We start from the raw sequence: 16542 nt of genomic DNA on the forward strand, positions 1-16542 counted from the left end.
GCCATTTCTAGTCTTCCTTCTTTCCTGCCTTCTGAGCTTTTTCTCTGGGCAAATGCCTCCCTTTTGATCTTGTAGGGCTCATTGTTCTAAGGTGTCAGTGCTTTCCTGGGGTCACTGCTCACCTTTTGGGCTGCCTATTGTTTGTCTGCAGGTTCAGCCAAGGGGGGTGAGTTTGATTCCAAGTTTGAAGAGTGAAGGGCCACAGTCTTCAGTGTTCTGTCAGTCTCTATTTGACAAACGAGCGTGGTTTTTTAGATATCTTTATGATTTGTAGTTCTATTCCATATTTTCTTTTCACTCTTCCTGGGCCCTTCTTGTCTGATCCCTTTCACAATGGTTGGGTGAGGTGGTCAGGTACTGTCTAGTTCTAGTTTCAGGGTTTTGGAGGTTTGCATTGCTGTGTGTTGTGACAGAAGCAAACAAAATAACAATACATTGAAAGGCCTATGGAAACACCAGTTAAGAAATCAATTGATGTCTTGCATTGGAGAAATCAGTTGCAAAAAACCTCTTTAAAGTGTTTAAAAGGCAAAGACGTTACCTGGAGCATGACCCATGCCACGCTATTTTCAGCTGTTTCATATGCATGGAAAGCTGGACAATGAATATAGAAGACTGAAGAACTGATGCATTTGAATTACGGTGTGGGTGAAAAATAGTGACTATCTCATAGACTGCTAGAAGCATAAGCAATTCTGTCTGGGAAGAAGTAGTCAGAATGCTACTTTGAAGTGAGGAGAGCAAGACTTTGTTTTATGTATTTTAGATGTGTGGTCCTCAGGAAGAACCAGTCCTGGAGAAGGTCTTCAGACATAGTAAATAAAGGATCAAAGGGGGAAAAGGGAAGATCCTCAGTGTGATAGATGATGCAGTGGTTACACAATGGGCTAAACTACAGCAAATGCTATGAGGAGGGTTCAGACCAGACAGTGCTTCCTTCTGTTGTATACACAGTTGTTATAAATTATAACTGAGCTGATAGCATCCAACACCATTGCCATCACCAAAAGAAAACACTAGGCTTTGTTCATGAGCAGAGGGCAGTTTAAGAACAATAAGGATAAGATAATTTTAAAAAGTACAAAAGAATAGCTACCAATTTCTATTAACCACTTACTATAAGCCAGGTATGGAACTCTGGTGACCTAGTGGCAAAGAGTTGCACTGTCAATTCGAAGGAAGATGGTTTGAGTTCTCCCAGCTGCTCCTCGGGAAAGATGGACAGCCTATTCCCATTTGATTTACAGCCTCTGAAAACCCAGAGGCTCAGCTGTGGGTTGGTTCCAGCTCAATGACATGTAACAGCAACATAAACTAGGCTTTTACCAAGTGTTACACATTTTTTCATTTGATTTTCAGAACAAATTTGAAAGTCTGACTTATTATTACTATTTTACTGAAGAAGTTTAGCTCAAAGAAGGTAAATTAAGTTGCCCAAATGGGTCTACGACCATGTGCTTTTCTATATGTTAGCTTTCAAAATTTTACTATTGTTTTGTTTAGTGAAGTTTTCCAGATATAACCAGTTTCAGCCTTCAGAGAGTTATCTGTGGCCATGAATTTAAATGCAAATGAAATCTCTGCTCTCTTAAAGGATCCTTGTTATATAATGCCATCCATTATGAGAAATACATTTTTTCTGTCTTAAAACTAGAGGGTTAATTTAGAACAGTATTTCCCAAAGTGTGGGATCCTAAAGGGTTTAAGAGTAGTGCAGCAGAGAGCATGTTCTGTATTCAGATGAAATTAGGAAATAATTCCTGCGAGAGTCACAACAAATACAGCAGAGGCTCAGAAGTAACACAAGAGAGTCAAGGATCTGAACTTTTCCATGTATTCCTAACCAAACAGGCATCTATCTACTTTCTAGATTGAATTAAAGGTTTAAAAGTCTTTTACTGTAATTTTCATTTGCTTAGGCTAGTTGTGCATTTTGACTCAGCATTTCGCATCAGACACACATGGAGAGAAATAATCCCAAGCCACACTGAGAGAAATGGCATGGCAGAGTTATGTCAACTTCCCTTTACAGATAGAATGGTATGGAAACTCATGCCTTTGAATTGTGGTACTGGCTAAGAATATTGAGTTTGTCATGGATTATCAAAAGAACAAGCAAATTTATCTTGGAAGAAGTGCAACCAGAACTCTCCTTGGAGGCAAAGATGGAGAGACTTGGTTTCACATATTTCGGATGCTCTCAGGAGCCAATGCCTGGAGAAGAACATCATGCCAAACAGAAGAAGGTGAATGACAACAAAAAGGAAGAGGCAATCCAGAGGCTGCAGCAATGAGCTAAACACAGCATCACTGTGAGGACGGTGCAGGGCCAGTCAGCCTTCTGTTCTTCTGTACACAGGGTCAGTATGAGTTGACTATGACCTACAGGGACGCTCTGAACAGCAGATTGCAATCTTGCCCTAATCTGTGCCATCCTCACAATCCACACCCCCAATAAAGTAGATTGGCACAGTGACTGCAACGATGGGCTTGAGAATGACAGAGATTGGGGCTGGTTAGACATTAGCATTAACGAAGACAGTATTTCTTTTCCTAAAGTTCCACCCCCCGTCAAAGAAGGTTTAATATCTATTTATAAAACAGAGCCACATGGAATCTGAGGGCAGCAGCGAAATTCAGAATACAATTCACTAATCCATAGTTTTAATGAGACCACAAGATTTTAAGCCAGTTCTTTGGGTGGTGGTGCAGGTGGTAGCCATCTCCTACTAATCTCAAGGTTAGTAGTTCAAGTCTGGGTAGAAAGGCTTGCACAGAGAAGGAAAGGCTTGATGATTTACTTTTGTAAAAATGAAAGCCAAGGAAAGCCGATGGGGCTCTATGCTGTAACACAAGGAATTACCTCCAGTTGGAATGGATTTGATACCAAAGGGTTTGCTTTTGATAACTCAGGGCAAATCTGGGGAACTGGCGGATTATTTACTAAATTTAGCAAATTTGGGGGGTGAATATGCAGTCTTTTTAAATTATTTTAGCTCATGAGAGAAAGAATAGTAAATGTGAAGGAAAACATTTTTTCCACATGTGATCTCCACTACATCAGAACTCGGGATATAGATACGCACGTAAATGGTCTGGTCCCCACCTCCTCCCACAGGCCTTCTGTTATGGACTGTGGGATCCAAGCGTCTCTGACAGGGCTGGTGCTCAGGAGAGGAATCCTGCTGGGTCACCAAGTGTGAGGGCTGCCTAAAGCAATTTTTTAGATTAAAATGAAGAACCACTAATCACCAAGCACATTTATCCAATAAAGATCAGATGGGTTAACAGGCAACCACCCTCAACCAAGTGAAGCCCAGCGGGGCTCCTGATTGGGGAGGAGATCTTGGCCTGGCCAGCGGAAAAGCTGACAGGAAGCCGCCCAGAAAACAAGAATACGGGTCACTCCAGTAACAATATCTAAAAATGTTAAGCAAATGTGGCCTGGTTACTTGAAGGCACTGTGGCTGGGGCGGTCCCTGGAGTCTGAGGTGTCAAAGGGAGGGGATAGGGCATGTTCAAGAACCACCAAACCAGTGAGTAGACTGGAATTACTGTGGGTGTTGTGAGGAGGAATAAGAAATTATTCCTCATGAAGATGATTACGTTTTCAAGGGAAAATTTTTTCTCTCAGGTTGGTGAATGTCACCAAGTTTTCAGGCAAGACAGTCTGAAGAGAACTTTTCCCCTTGTGGGCGAGTGAAAAACAAGATCCTCAAACTGATGAAGAAAGGTCCTCCTCCCCAGAACGGTGATCCAAGCAAGAGGCTCAAATCTCTGCATTCCAGAGAATGACAAAGACAAATTTACTAGAAGCAAAGCTGTTTGGGTGTAACCCTCTGGCATAAAATAACATTAGAATGGTAAAATAGCTTTTAAAAAAAATATGTCATTAATTATGACTTATCTAATTCATATTATATTTATTTTGTGATTCATTTAGTTTCAATAAATAACAGCTATGCAGTAAATTCAAGTACCTGGTGAGATTTAGAGGTTTCAAAATTTCCAGAAATAGGCGTGCCTACCCCAGCTGGTGTGGGTTTAAGGTGGGGCCACACCTGCTCTAACAGAAGCTCCTCCTCCTCCTCAATCATAACTCAAAGGCTGTGCTGATGGACAGCTCCAGGCTCTGCTCAAGGTGGGAAGCTGGAGGAGGGAAGGTGAGTGGACCAACTTGGGGAATCTCCCTGTATGGGAAAAAAGATATACCTAAGCTGAGGAACAACATACAAGAGAAAAAATTGGTTTCTGGAGGGAACCTGCTACAATTATAGTTGTCATTCACAGCACTAAGCATGTAAATACAAAAACAAAGCAGGAACTCACTTAATATTTACAACTCTGGAAAGAGTGCATTACGAGTTGAGCTGCTAACTGGAAGTGGTTTGAACCCACCAGCCAATTTCAGGAGAAAGGATAGGAAGTCTCCTTTAAAGATTTATAGCCTTGGAAACCCTATGCAGGGTGGCTGTTAGAATGGAAATGAGGGAATGAGGATATGATTACTCTATGTATTGTGTACTCTCGTCCTAGTGGGTAAGGAGTTTTGCTGCTAACCCAAAGGCTAGTGGTTCAAATCTACCAGTTGCAGTGAGATGAAAAATTTTCTCTCATGGGATTTACAGTCTCTGTAAACTTCTGAAGAATAAGCTATGAGTCGGTTCTGACTTGATAACATAAAACAACTTCACAGGTTAGGACAATGAGGTAGAAGAACTGCATTTTCTGATTTTCGCTGGTAACTATGCATCATTTGTACTGGTGGCCTAGTGGTAAGAAACTGCTCTAAATCCAGATGGCAGGTGGCTCGAATCCACCAGCTACTCTGCTAGAGAAGGATGGGCACTCTCCTCCCCTGTGATTAATTGCTTCTGAAAACCCACTGGAAAGTCCGCTATGGGTCAGTTCCAACTTGATGGTACACAGCAACCACCACCACATAACAGATACTGATTTACCTTAAACCTCCATATATTTGCATCGAATATGAAATCCATGAGAACAGAGATTAAATTTTTTTTAACTACTCTACATTCAGCATTTAGAACCACCTCTGGCACATAGTAGGCATTCAATCAATATCTGTTGAACTGAATATGCAGAGAGTAAGTAAAATGTTAGAGCTCTCTCTCAAGGCAATTGTCCCCCAGATTTCATCTGAGAGTAGCTGAATTAAACTCCGTAGGAGCCAAGGGCAGAGAAGCTACTCTGCTTGGATGCAGACCTTGTTTACCCTCCAAATTCCAGGGACTGCTCTCTTGCAGCTCACTGACCACGGAGATGGGAGAGGACAGTTGATTCTGGCAGAATCTGAAGACATTTGGCACACGCACATCTTTTAGGTCACCAGAAATAACTTGGAAATGCATGCATGAGTGTGTGTGCTAAGAGGAAAGGATGAGAAAAATTGGTTTTATTTATGGGACGACCGAGCAGCTGGTTATTTTTTAGGGGTGGGGACCATTTGGGTGGGGAAAGCTCCACGTTCAGATTCCTCCGTTGCTAAAGTCATCTTCTATCCTTCTAGTCTTTTCATAAATGTTTGTGAAGCAAACATTTACTTGGCAGTTTGTTGTTTTGTAGTTCGGTGGTGTGTGTTATTTTTAAAATTATTTGGGGGAAGTATGTATTGTAGGATCTCAGGTCTCTGGTGGGACCATCTCAGCATTTGCTTACTTCCTCCTTAAAACCCATTATGGTCCAGAGAAGGGTTGGTACAATGCCAACTGTGTTGGTCATGGTAAGAGGGAATGACTTCTTTTTGAAGCCCCTTGCCCTTTGTTAGCACTCGTTGAAGAGCCTCTCTCCTGAGGCGCAGGGCAGCCCCATTTATTCCATCAGAGGGGGTGGCGGGTAGCCTTGTTTCGAGTAGAGGACTGGCACCATGCAGTCTATACTTGTGCCAGGGTTAAAACCCAGAGTTCCTGCTTTCCTCTGCAAAGCTTGGGCTATCTTTCCTGTTGCCTCAGCCATTAGTTATGAGATTTGTTTTGTTCATTTCTTAGAATCTCAGTTATGAGTCATTTTCTTCCAAAGAGGATTCCAAAAACTGCAAGGCTCGTTTCCACACTGTACTGCTTCGTAGTGAGAACCTGCCATACCTTTCTACCTCACCCAGGGAGCTGAGCCAAATCCCAAGGCATTTGCCAATGACTCAGAACTCACCACCTCATAGATCTGTGTCAGTTAACTGCTGCTGCATAATGCACCATCCCAAACTGGTGGCCGAACACAACCACAATGTGCCGCTTATCGCATTATCTGTGGGCTGTCTGGGCAGTTTTTCTGCTGATCTCGCCTAGATTCATGTGGTTACATTCAGCTGACTGGCATCCAGAGGTTGAACTTTGCTAGGACAGTGGGGCCTCTCTCCCTAAAGCCCATTTATCTTCAAGAAGGGAGGCAATGTTTCTTTACCAGGCAGCTGGATTCCAAGAGGACAAGAAGGGAAGCTGTAATGTAGTGAGCCCTGAACTTGGAGGTCATATGCCACTCCCACCACAATCTACTAGTCAGAGCAGGTCAGAAAGACAGGTCACTCCAGATCCAAGGGGTATGTTTCTAGATGGAGGGGCAAAAATTCTGTGGCCTATTTAAATTACCACCGGCCTATAGAGAAGTGGCAGAGAGGAATGAAGCAGGCTGACAATGAGATGACAGGTGGGCATTATTTAAGTAACCCATGGTTTTAGTGTGACCAAAAATCCCTTTTCAAGAGAAGCCAGATACCTGGATTTTGACTGGAAGTCTGAGTTTTTAAACACTATTTCTTTTCTAGTTGTTGAGAGAATATATAGCAAAGCATTCAGTAAGTCAACAGTTACTCTAAGTGCTGTTAAGAGATAGTGGTTCTAGTTGTACAACTATCCTCACCTTGCTATTAAGAACGTTTTCTCCTATTAACACAAATTCACTGCCTTTAAAATTCCCGTCTCCTCTTTCAAGTTGCTGTTCTCAATTTGCTCCTATAGAGATGGTTCTTCTGTAGATAGATCCTGTAGAAATAGCTCAGGGAGCTCTGGTGGCAAAGTCTAGGGGAATCGCACTGCTAATCTGAAAGGTGCCCTTCTTCAGAAGTTTAAATCCACCAGTTGCTCCTTGGGAGAGTTGAGGATCTCACCTTGTGCACTTTACAGCTTTGGAAACTCAACAGCAGGTCCGCTATGAGTCTGCTCAGATTCAACAGCAACTGATCAAGTATGAATAACTCAAGGCAAAGTTTAGAAAAAATTCTCACCTTGATATTCTGAACTGATTCTAACTGACCCGCTAGCATGTTATTACGGGCTGTGAAACACCCAGGAGGAGACTGTGCCTCTTTCTCTTATAGAGCAGCTGGTGGATTTGAACCATTTGCCTCTGGGTTGGCATTGCAACTCCATACCCACTAGGCCACTAGAGTTCCTTTTTTTGTACCGCCAACCGGAAGAGAGATGGTGTGAACCTACCAGCTGCTCTGCGGGAGCAAGATGTGCAATCTCCTAGTGTGTGCTTTAAAGCCTCTAAAAACCTGCTGAAGGGTTGGTCAGCCGTGAGTCGGTTTTGACTCGATGACACATAACAACAGTTAAACTAAACTACTGGTTGATTTTAAGATACTTCACAGGACATTTTTGGTTTAAAGATTATTTCAGGGCAATAGTTACAGGGGTTTATGTATCTCCATGGCTCTGGAAAGACTTAAGTGTTTGATATTTTAAATTCCGTTCTGGATGCTCCCTTTTTGATCAGGAGTCTTCTATTTTATAGCCTCTGATTAGAATTTCAGCAACTGTAGCTGGCCACCATTTGGTTCTTCTGGTCTCAGGACAAAGGAAGGCAACTACTAACACATTCCATATCATCACTGTATTCCTGAATTCCTCTTCCTCTGTTGTTGCTTCTTTTGTTGTTGTTGAGGGTTATCCAGCCAGTTATGACTCATAGTGACTCTATGAACAACAGATCTGAACCCTGTCCTACCCTGAGCCATCCTCATCTCTGACAGACTTGAGCCCATTGCTCAGTCACTGTGTTAGTCTGTCTGGTTGAGGGTCTTCCTCTCTTGACCTTTCCAAGCATGACGGCCCTTTCCCAGGAACAGCCTCTCCTAGCAACATGACCAAAGTATGTTAGATGAAGCTTTGCTGCCTTTGCCTCTAAGGAGCTACACTTTCTCCAAGACATATCAGTTTGTTCTTTAGGCAAGCTATGGGATATTCAGTACTCTTCACCAACACCAAAGCTCATGGACATACATTTTTTCTTCTGTCATCCTTTTTACTATTCAGCTCTCAGATACAGAGCAAGTTATCGCAAAGACCATGGCCTGAATCAGGGGCACCGTCGCTGTCAGACCGATATAATTGATCCTCAATGATTTTAGAGAGGTCTCTGACTACAGACTTTCCCATTGCAGTATGCTTCCTGATCTCCCATCTGCTGGTACCAAGGGGGTCTTGACTGTGGCTCCAAAGAAGATGAAATAATTGATAATTCAATCTTTCTCCATCTATCATTGCCTATCAGTCCAGTGGTGAGAATTTTTGTTTTCTGGATGTTGAGATGCAACACACGTTAAAGGCTGCACTGTTTAATCTTCTGCAGAAAGTCTTTCAAGTCCTTCTCACTTTTAACAAGCAGGGTTGAGTCATATGTATACTGAATACTTGATGAGTCTTCCTCTGATCCTGATACCATGTTCTTCTTCACAGAGTCCAGCTTCTCGAATAATTTGCTCAGCATACAAAGTGAAGAGGTATGGAGAAAGGATACAACCCTGATGCACAACTTTCTTAATTTTAAACCATTTAGTTTTCCCTTGCTCTGTTGCTTAGGTAGACAGACAGATATTATGCTTGAGATGGCTGCTTAAAAGCTTTTAAGGTTCCAGGCCCCAATGCAATCAACTTGAACATAAAAGAGAAGCACCAGACATGTTACTAGGCCAATTGACTGGAATGTTCTATGAAACTGTAGGGCCTGTGACCCTAAATATCGCTAATCCAAGAAACCAATCCCATGAAGTTTTTGGTTCTATATAAGTATCTTCAGTAAATACACTTAATATGTAAATTTTGCAGTTCACTTAAAAGGTGTACAGCTTATTAACAGACTACAATACTTAGCTTTGCAACCCTATTCTTTTTTTTTTTTTAATTTAGGTTGTTTATTTTTCATTTCAATGAACATCTACAGAGATTTTGGGATTCCATGCAACCCTATTCTTAACACAATATTTTAATCACCATTAACTCTACCTTTAGAGCAAATGAATGGATAGAAAAACTAGGTACAGTCACACAATATAATACTATGCAGCACTGAAAAAAACTGAACTGCTAAAGCATTACACAACATGGGGGATCCTGGAGGATATTGTTTTTGTCGTTATTGTTATGTGCTATCAAGTTACTTGAGACTCATAGAGACTAATAGAGACCCTGTGTACAACAGCCCTGAAACCTGCTCTGTCTTTTGCCAACTTTACTGTTTTTGACATACCTTCCCTCATTACTCCAGTTACTGAATCAAGCCATCTCACTGATGGTCTCCCTCTCTTTCTCCATCCCTTCACCCTTCCAAGCATGATGTCCCTCTCAAGGACAGGTCCCTTTTTGTAAACATGCCTGAAGTATGTCAAATGAAGCCTCAGAATCCTCTCCTACAAGAATAGCAGGATGGTTTCACCCTTTCCAGGACAAACCTGTTTGTTCTCTTAGCAGTCCATGTTCTATTCAACACTATTCTCCAGCACCACAGTTCAAAGGCATCAATTCTCTATCATCTCTAGTCATTGTCCATCTCTCTGATGCACGACAAGCAACTGTGAAGACTATGGACTGGATCAGGCACACCTTAGTCTCTAGACTGACACCATTGCTCTTCAGTACTCTGGAAAGGTCCTTGACAGCCAACTTGTCCAATGCAATTCATCTTTGGATTTCCTGGCTGTTAGTACCAAGAGTGTTGATTGTGTAGCTAAGTAAATTGAAGCTTTCAACAATCTCAATCTCTTCACCATCTATCACAATGCTGTCAATTGGCCCAGCGTGAGAATCTTTGTTTTTTGATGTTGAAGCTTTAATCCACATTGAAGGCTGCAGTCCTTGACGTTCTGTAGCAAGTGCTTCAGGTTCTGCAAGCAGGGTTGTGTCATCTGCATGATGCAGGTTGCTGATGAGTCTACCTCCAATATTGATGCCACACTTCTCCTCTTCGAGCCCAACCTCCCAGATAAACTGTTCTGCATATAGATTGAAAAGGAATGGAGACAGGATACATCCTTCACATGTATCTTTCCTGATTTTGACCCATGCAGTGTGTCCTTGCTCTATTATGACAACTGCCTCCTTATACTGAGTGATATCTCAGTCACAAAAAGACAAGCATTGTATAACACGGCTGTTACAAAATAGGACAGAGAAGTGGGGGGTGGGGAGGATGTGCATAGAAACGGAAAAGAGTGGATAGATAATGAACACTGAAGTAGAACAGATGAGAGGAAGAACTGTCCGAAAAGAATAAATGATTAGCCATTATACATATGGCAACTATCTGGAACAAGGGGTGCATTGTGGTACAGGCTGGGGGATTTGTGTGGAGAAAATGTGCAATAATGAATTAAAAAAAGCCAAACAAAGCCTATCAACTCTACCTTGATCCCTCTCTCTCATCCATGGTATCCCAAATAAACATTCACCTTTTATTTTTATTTGGTCCCTTTTCTACAAGTGAAATAACGCAATATTCTTTTGTAATTGATTTATTTTGTCAATGTCTTACAGTTCCATTAAAAAAAAGGAAAAGAAAAAGTCCAAGCAGGCCTAAACCTAGGAATCCTATTTTACTACCTCAGTTTGAGAAATCATTAGTGAAGCAAATGCAGGGCTTTGGCATGGTCCTTACCCAAGGCTGTGGCTGTTTCCACACCATCAACACTCTTGCTTTTATTTTTTAAATTTTCTAGTAATTCATTTACAAAATTCGAATAAAAAGTCGAACAAATTCTTTCAATTTCCCTCACCCCCTCCAGCAAATTGTACAACCTGACGATTATCTTCCCATCCCCCTGCCCATCCACATCCCTCTGCTTCCGGCCTCTCCCACTCCTCTTGGACCTTTATACTCATTCTACAATAATGGTTTTACACAGTATTTATCCTTGTGGGAGTGAGTTAGTTCACTCAGCATAATCCTCTCCAATCCCTCCCAAGTTAGGTAATAATTTACAAAATCATTGTTCCTGGAATTATCCCCCATTCTACAGGAAAGCCCCAACAATCTGTGCCAGGTAAGGAACAGTCCCCCTGGACGATGCGAAGCAGGCAGTATAATCCTAGTAGCTGAAGAAAAACAAACTGCATCTTGGCAAAACGAAATAGCCAAACCCCAAGCCCCTCCTTCAGGCCCTGTGTTAAAAGACAACATCTTCCTCTTCCACTTAGTTGCCCAAGTGACCTCTGTACACGGTGTGCCCTACAGTGACGCAGGGGCTCCCACAGAAGTTGCTGAAAACAGACTAAAGACTATCAGTTGGTATTAGTTGGCTGAACTCTAGGGATGTCAAGCAACCGAGGCTACATTCAGCCTGGTTCATTAACCACTGCCCATTATGGAGATTTAAACAAAGTAGATAAAAAAAGAGAACAGACCCACCTTGAAGTCTGAGTACCAGTCTAGAAGGATCTGAGAAAGCCACAGAGCATGACAGAGAAGATCCCAAGGCAAGTCCGACCATGAGAACCAGAGGGGATTCACTGTCACTTAGTGAGACAAGTTCAGTTTGTTAAATTACGCTCTCGGGGAACAGGAACATAGTCTACTAAATAGTGATTACCTAATTAAACTTCTTGAAGGTCCAGGGACACTGGTGGCTTAGCTGTAAGGAGGTATCCTGTAAAGCCAAAGGTGGCATCTCTCTGGTGGTTGGAATCACCAATCTCCATGGAAAAGAGATGGACAACCTCCTTATGTACAATAGACAGTTTCCAAACACCTGCTGGAAGGTCACCTTTGAGTTGGTTCTGACTTAACAGCAAGGCCTTTGCATTTGAATCAACAAGGTTTTCTTTTTTGGTTTAAATAAATTTAAAAAAAGAGGATTTCACTTTTTTAATAGTTGGACACTTATTACCAAAAAATCCCCCATGTCATGGCATAAATCCAACTTACAGGGACCCCACAGGACAGGGTAGAACTGCCTGGTAGTTTCTGGGGAGGAAACCATTATGGGAGCAGACTGCCTCATCTTTCTATTGGGTTCAAACAGCTGGTTAACCATACAACAGTTTACAGTCTACACCACCAGGACTTCCTCTTAACTATAAAGCACCTCTAAATTCCGATCTAGTAATTTTTCCTCCAAGGTATATAAAACCCCTCAGTCTCCATGTTGGTAAGTACTGTTCAGTTGGAATTGACCCATTACTGACCTTCCAGTGGGTTTTCAGAAGTTGTAAACTGTGTGAGAGATGACTGTCTTTCTCTCATGGTGCAGCTGGTGGATTCAAACTTGCTGGCAGTGCAACTCCTTACCACTAAGCCACCAATCCCCTTAGGTGGTACAAACGATTAAATGCTAGATTACTAGCTGAGAGGCAGGTAGCTAGAATCCACATAGAGGCGGCTTTGGGAGACAGACTTTGTTACTTGCTTTCAAAAAGTCAGTCTTGAAATCTCAATGGAATAGTTCTACTCTGCACATGTGGGGTCACCATGAGCTCGAACTGATTCAATGGCAACTAACAAGAACATTTCCTCTTAAGATAAAAAGAATTCTGCAATTTTGCAGATCTGTACATATCTCAGACAGAATGGCAGAGCGCTGGTTCTATCATACAACCACAGCTTGGAAAGGGTGAGGAAAACGCTGTAGCATGCTGGTATGTCACACTTACATTGTCGTCTCAAATAAAGCAGTTGGTCTGAAGGTAGCCTGTGGATGAACCTCAAACTACTTCATTGGGGAAAGACAAGTAAACTGTTTTTTACTGAGTCTTATACAACTGTAGACTGAGAGCCCAGCTGCTATGGTCATGGCCTCACATTCTTCCGGCAAAGGCTCCAGCTGACAAGATTTATGAGGTGGTCTGAAGAAGCATGCTAAGCAATGTGGGATGAACCACAAGGGAGAACTTCTGGCCAATGCAGATCTAGTTTCTGTCCAGGCAGCCTCAAAACTGGCTGTCTTGCCTCTGTGCTCCATACTCAAGACTGAAGCAATAAGGGCTCTTCTCACTTAGATTCTCTGGGATAAGATCAGAGCCGTGTTAAGGTTTGAGGATGTGAAGACACAGAGGGTTACTGGAGAGCCTTTTTACTGGCAATGGACATAGAGGTAGCACTGAATACTCCCAACACTGTCATGGAGAAAGGAAACTAAAAACACGAATAAGGAAGACAGACTTGGCTGCTGACCTCCTACCAGTCCCCGGATGTCTCTAAGACTGAACAAAATCACTTTTCATTTCCAGCAGCCAGCGCAGGCAACAGCCATCACTGAAGTCATCTCAGGAAGATGGAAAATCAAAACTCATCAGGGCTAAGAAGCGGTAAGCTAAGAATCATGATTTTCCTTAACAGTGAGATGAGGATGTTCAACAAGCCTGTGACAAACTAGCAAAGCTTCAACTTTAAGTAGCTTTAAATCATGTTCACCGAACAACAGCTCAAATGCAGATAGAACCGGTGAACAAATCCAGAAGGGGGTCCGTCAGGGATGTATTTTGACCAAGGCCCCGCTGTGGTGGTAACAGGGCATCACACTGCACTTACAGTGAGCTGGGCCGGGTGGGCTTGACCACGTCCAGGTCTGGGTCGCTGGAGTTTATGTTCGGCTGCAGACTGCTGCTGGAATTAAGGATGCTGTTTGCATTTGATGACACGACAGATTCCAGACTGGAGTTGATGATGCTGTTCCTTTGTTCCTCTGGAAGGAGGAGAAATGCAATATGACACATATTAATATGGCTTCACAGAGTTTATTTATTCATGCATATATAAGAGTGTGCCCGTAATGAGTTCATATTGAGACCTCTGGACCCAAGGAAGCTAAGAAAAGGACATGGGAAAGAATAAGAATTAAAAATAGGAGAAAAGAGCCAAAAGGCAATGAATTTTAGAGCAGATCCTCTTTTTCATCCAGACAAGCTAACTATCCCCTCGAATATGAGTCAGCCTTTTCCCTAGGCAGGCCCTCAGTGAGATGAACTGACCCAGTGATGGTAACAACAGGCTGAAGCCCTGCAAAGATTATGCAGGGATTCGTTCTTTCGAACACAGAGGCCCTGGAGGTGTGGCCGAACACCAAGGTTCCCCTGAGGGTGCTACACCATCAACTGTCTCTTGTCTTGACTGGCAAATGGTCAGAACACAGAACAGACATTTGTCGGTCTCTCACATTCAACCAGATCCTTTTGGCTTCTGTGACTCTCATCTTTTCTGCTAAAATTTCAGTGTCAGATATATTGGCCTAACTTTCCAGGCCATGCCCTAGTTCTAATTTTAAAATGATTCACCATAGAATACTTGTTATTTGGCCACCAACTTCCTTTTGATGCAATTCTAAGCTACTCACTGCTGTAGAATCAGAACTGACTGACAGCTGGCCGTCCAGTGGGTTTTCAGAGGCTGTAAATTGTATGGGAGGAGACTGACCATCTTTCTTCTAATGATGCAGCAGTCCTTTCTAGATGACCCTTTTCTAGAAACACTTTTTTACATAGTCTCTCAATCTATGATGTTAATGTTTAACCTGTACTTTAATAAACAGATTTATAGCAGATTCGAATAGTCTGATTCAGTGACTGGGATAATCAGGATGGGAGTGTCAGAGACAGTGCCATTGGCACAGGACAGAGTGGAGTTTAGGGCTGTTGTACATAGGGTCACTATGAGTCGCAAGCGACTCGACGGCACATAATAACAACAACAACATGTAAACTGGGTCCAGTCATATAAATCAGTCATATTAATGCTTGAGGAATAGTAAGAATAGTAGTACCAAGCAAGGAGGGGGTGGGACATGAGCTCTCTCCAAGACTTCACCAGTGACATGTGGCCTTAAGTCAGTCTTAAGACCTTTGATTCTTCTTGTTGTGTGCCTTTGAGTTGCAACCAACTCAGAGCTGACCTTCCAGTGGGTTTTCAGAGGGAGTAAATCACACGTGAGGAGACTGCCCATCCTTTCCCCACAGAACAGCTGGTGGGTTTAAACTGCCATATGCACAAGGGAAAGAAGGAGAACTGCGCTGCACAGCTCACAGGACTGTCAAATGACTACATGGGCTGAAAAGCAGGAACGTGTTTTGTAAACTCTTGAATACTGCTCAAAGAAAATAACTGTGTTTTTCTCATCTTTAAGAACTTAGAATCACACTTTGAAAAAAAGCTAATTTGGGGAGATGACTTAGCTAAATGGCACAGGCAATACTGCTCTATCAAATCATTCCAGACTTTGAATGTCATTCTCATCCCTAATTCGCCCCAATGATACCATAGTGAAAGAGACCTGACACTTTGGCAATCAACAAACATACTTCTCAAGAAACAGAAAATTTAAGTTCACATTCAATCTCCTCACTATATCTTTTTTCTCTTTTTTAAAAAATTAATTTTAATGAAAGTTTACAGAGACTTTGGATTTCCATTCATTCATTGTTGCACTTTTCTCCCTGCCCAACCTCCCCCGCAGTTCACTCTTCTCTTTGAAAAGTAAAAGAAAAATTCTTTCATTTTCATACAATCCCGGCCCCCAAGTCTGCTCCACTATGCAGCCTTTGTTTTGAAAAGTAAAAGAAAAATTCTTTCATTGTTATACAATCCCTTCCCCCAAGGCCACCCCACTATGCAGCCTTCTTTCTGGACTCCTTTCATGACAGGAAGACCAGACGTATACTATATCCCTGAGAGGACAGAGTGGCTCACTGGTTGGTTACTGACATTCGAATCAAGTCTCTTTAATGCATGAAAGGAGTGATGTGACGTGATGGCAAAGATGCTCCCTCCTTACACTAACTAGCCATTGTCTATAAAAAAATATATTTATGAAACAGTGTTAGAGCAATCTTCATAGTAGGCACACAGACACACATTCATGTTTCCTAATGTCTAGGTAAATCTTAAATGCCTTGGAGCTCCACAGAAGAACTAAATGCTCACAAAGGTATTAGGTTATAACCTAACCTTTATGAATGGTTTTGAGGGGGAAGAAGCAGAATATAAAATTGATTCCTGAGATACCGAACTAGTCATATTTAAAGAGCTTAGGCTCAGACAGACACACAAAAAAAGTGAGAATTAGGATGAGAGCTCAGAAGACTAATAACCTGTAAATGGAAACTTGCTACTGAAAGAAAACAGCTCCAAAGTGACACAATCAGGGCTCATGGGGAGTTATGGATGGGTCACATATCAGTACCATTTTCTGGAACTACTCTTAGGAGCCCAAGACCACTACATAAAGAAGTCTAAAAGTATTATATTTTAGGGCATTATTTTTATCGTAGGAGTATGCAATGAGGGTTGTAGAGTGGATTATATTTGGGGCTAGGGGGTGGG

At 42.2% G+C, this 16542-nt stretch overlaps 1 protein-coding gene across 2 annotated transcripts in view; it reads right to left on the reverse strand.

Moving 5' to 3' along the window:
* Nucleotides 1-16542, reverse strand: part of ARHGAP26 (Rho GTPase activating protein 26) — a 636281-nt gene that overhangs the window by 92157 nt on the left and 527582 nt on the right. For both annotated transcript variants that reach the window (XM_006891116.1, XM_006891115.1), the window contains exon 20: nucleotides 13759-13912. In XM_006891116.1, coding sequence (XP_006891178.1) covers nucleotides 13759-13912 — 154 coding nt within the window. The remainder of the gene's footprint in view (nucleotides 1-13758; nucleotides 13913-16542) is intronic.

Source organism: Elephantulus edwardii, unplaced genomic scaffold (assembly GCF_000299155.1).
Source record: "Elephantulus edwardii isolate Elephantulus edwardi_28Jun2011 unplaced genomic scaffold, EleEdw1.0 scaffold00095, whole genome shotgun sequence".
NCBI lineage: Eukaryota > Metazoa > Chordata > Mammalia > Macroscelidea > Macroscelididae > Elephantulus > Elephantulus edwardii.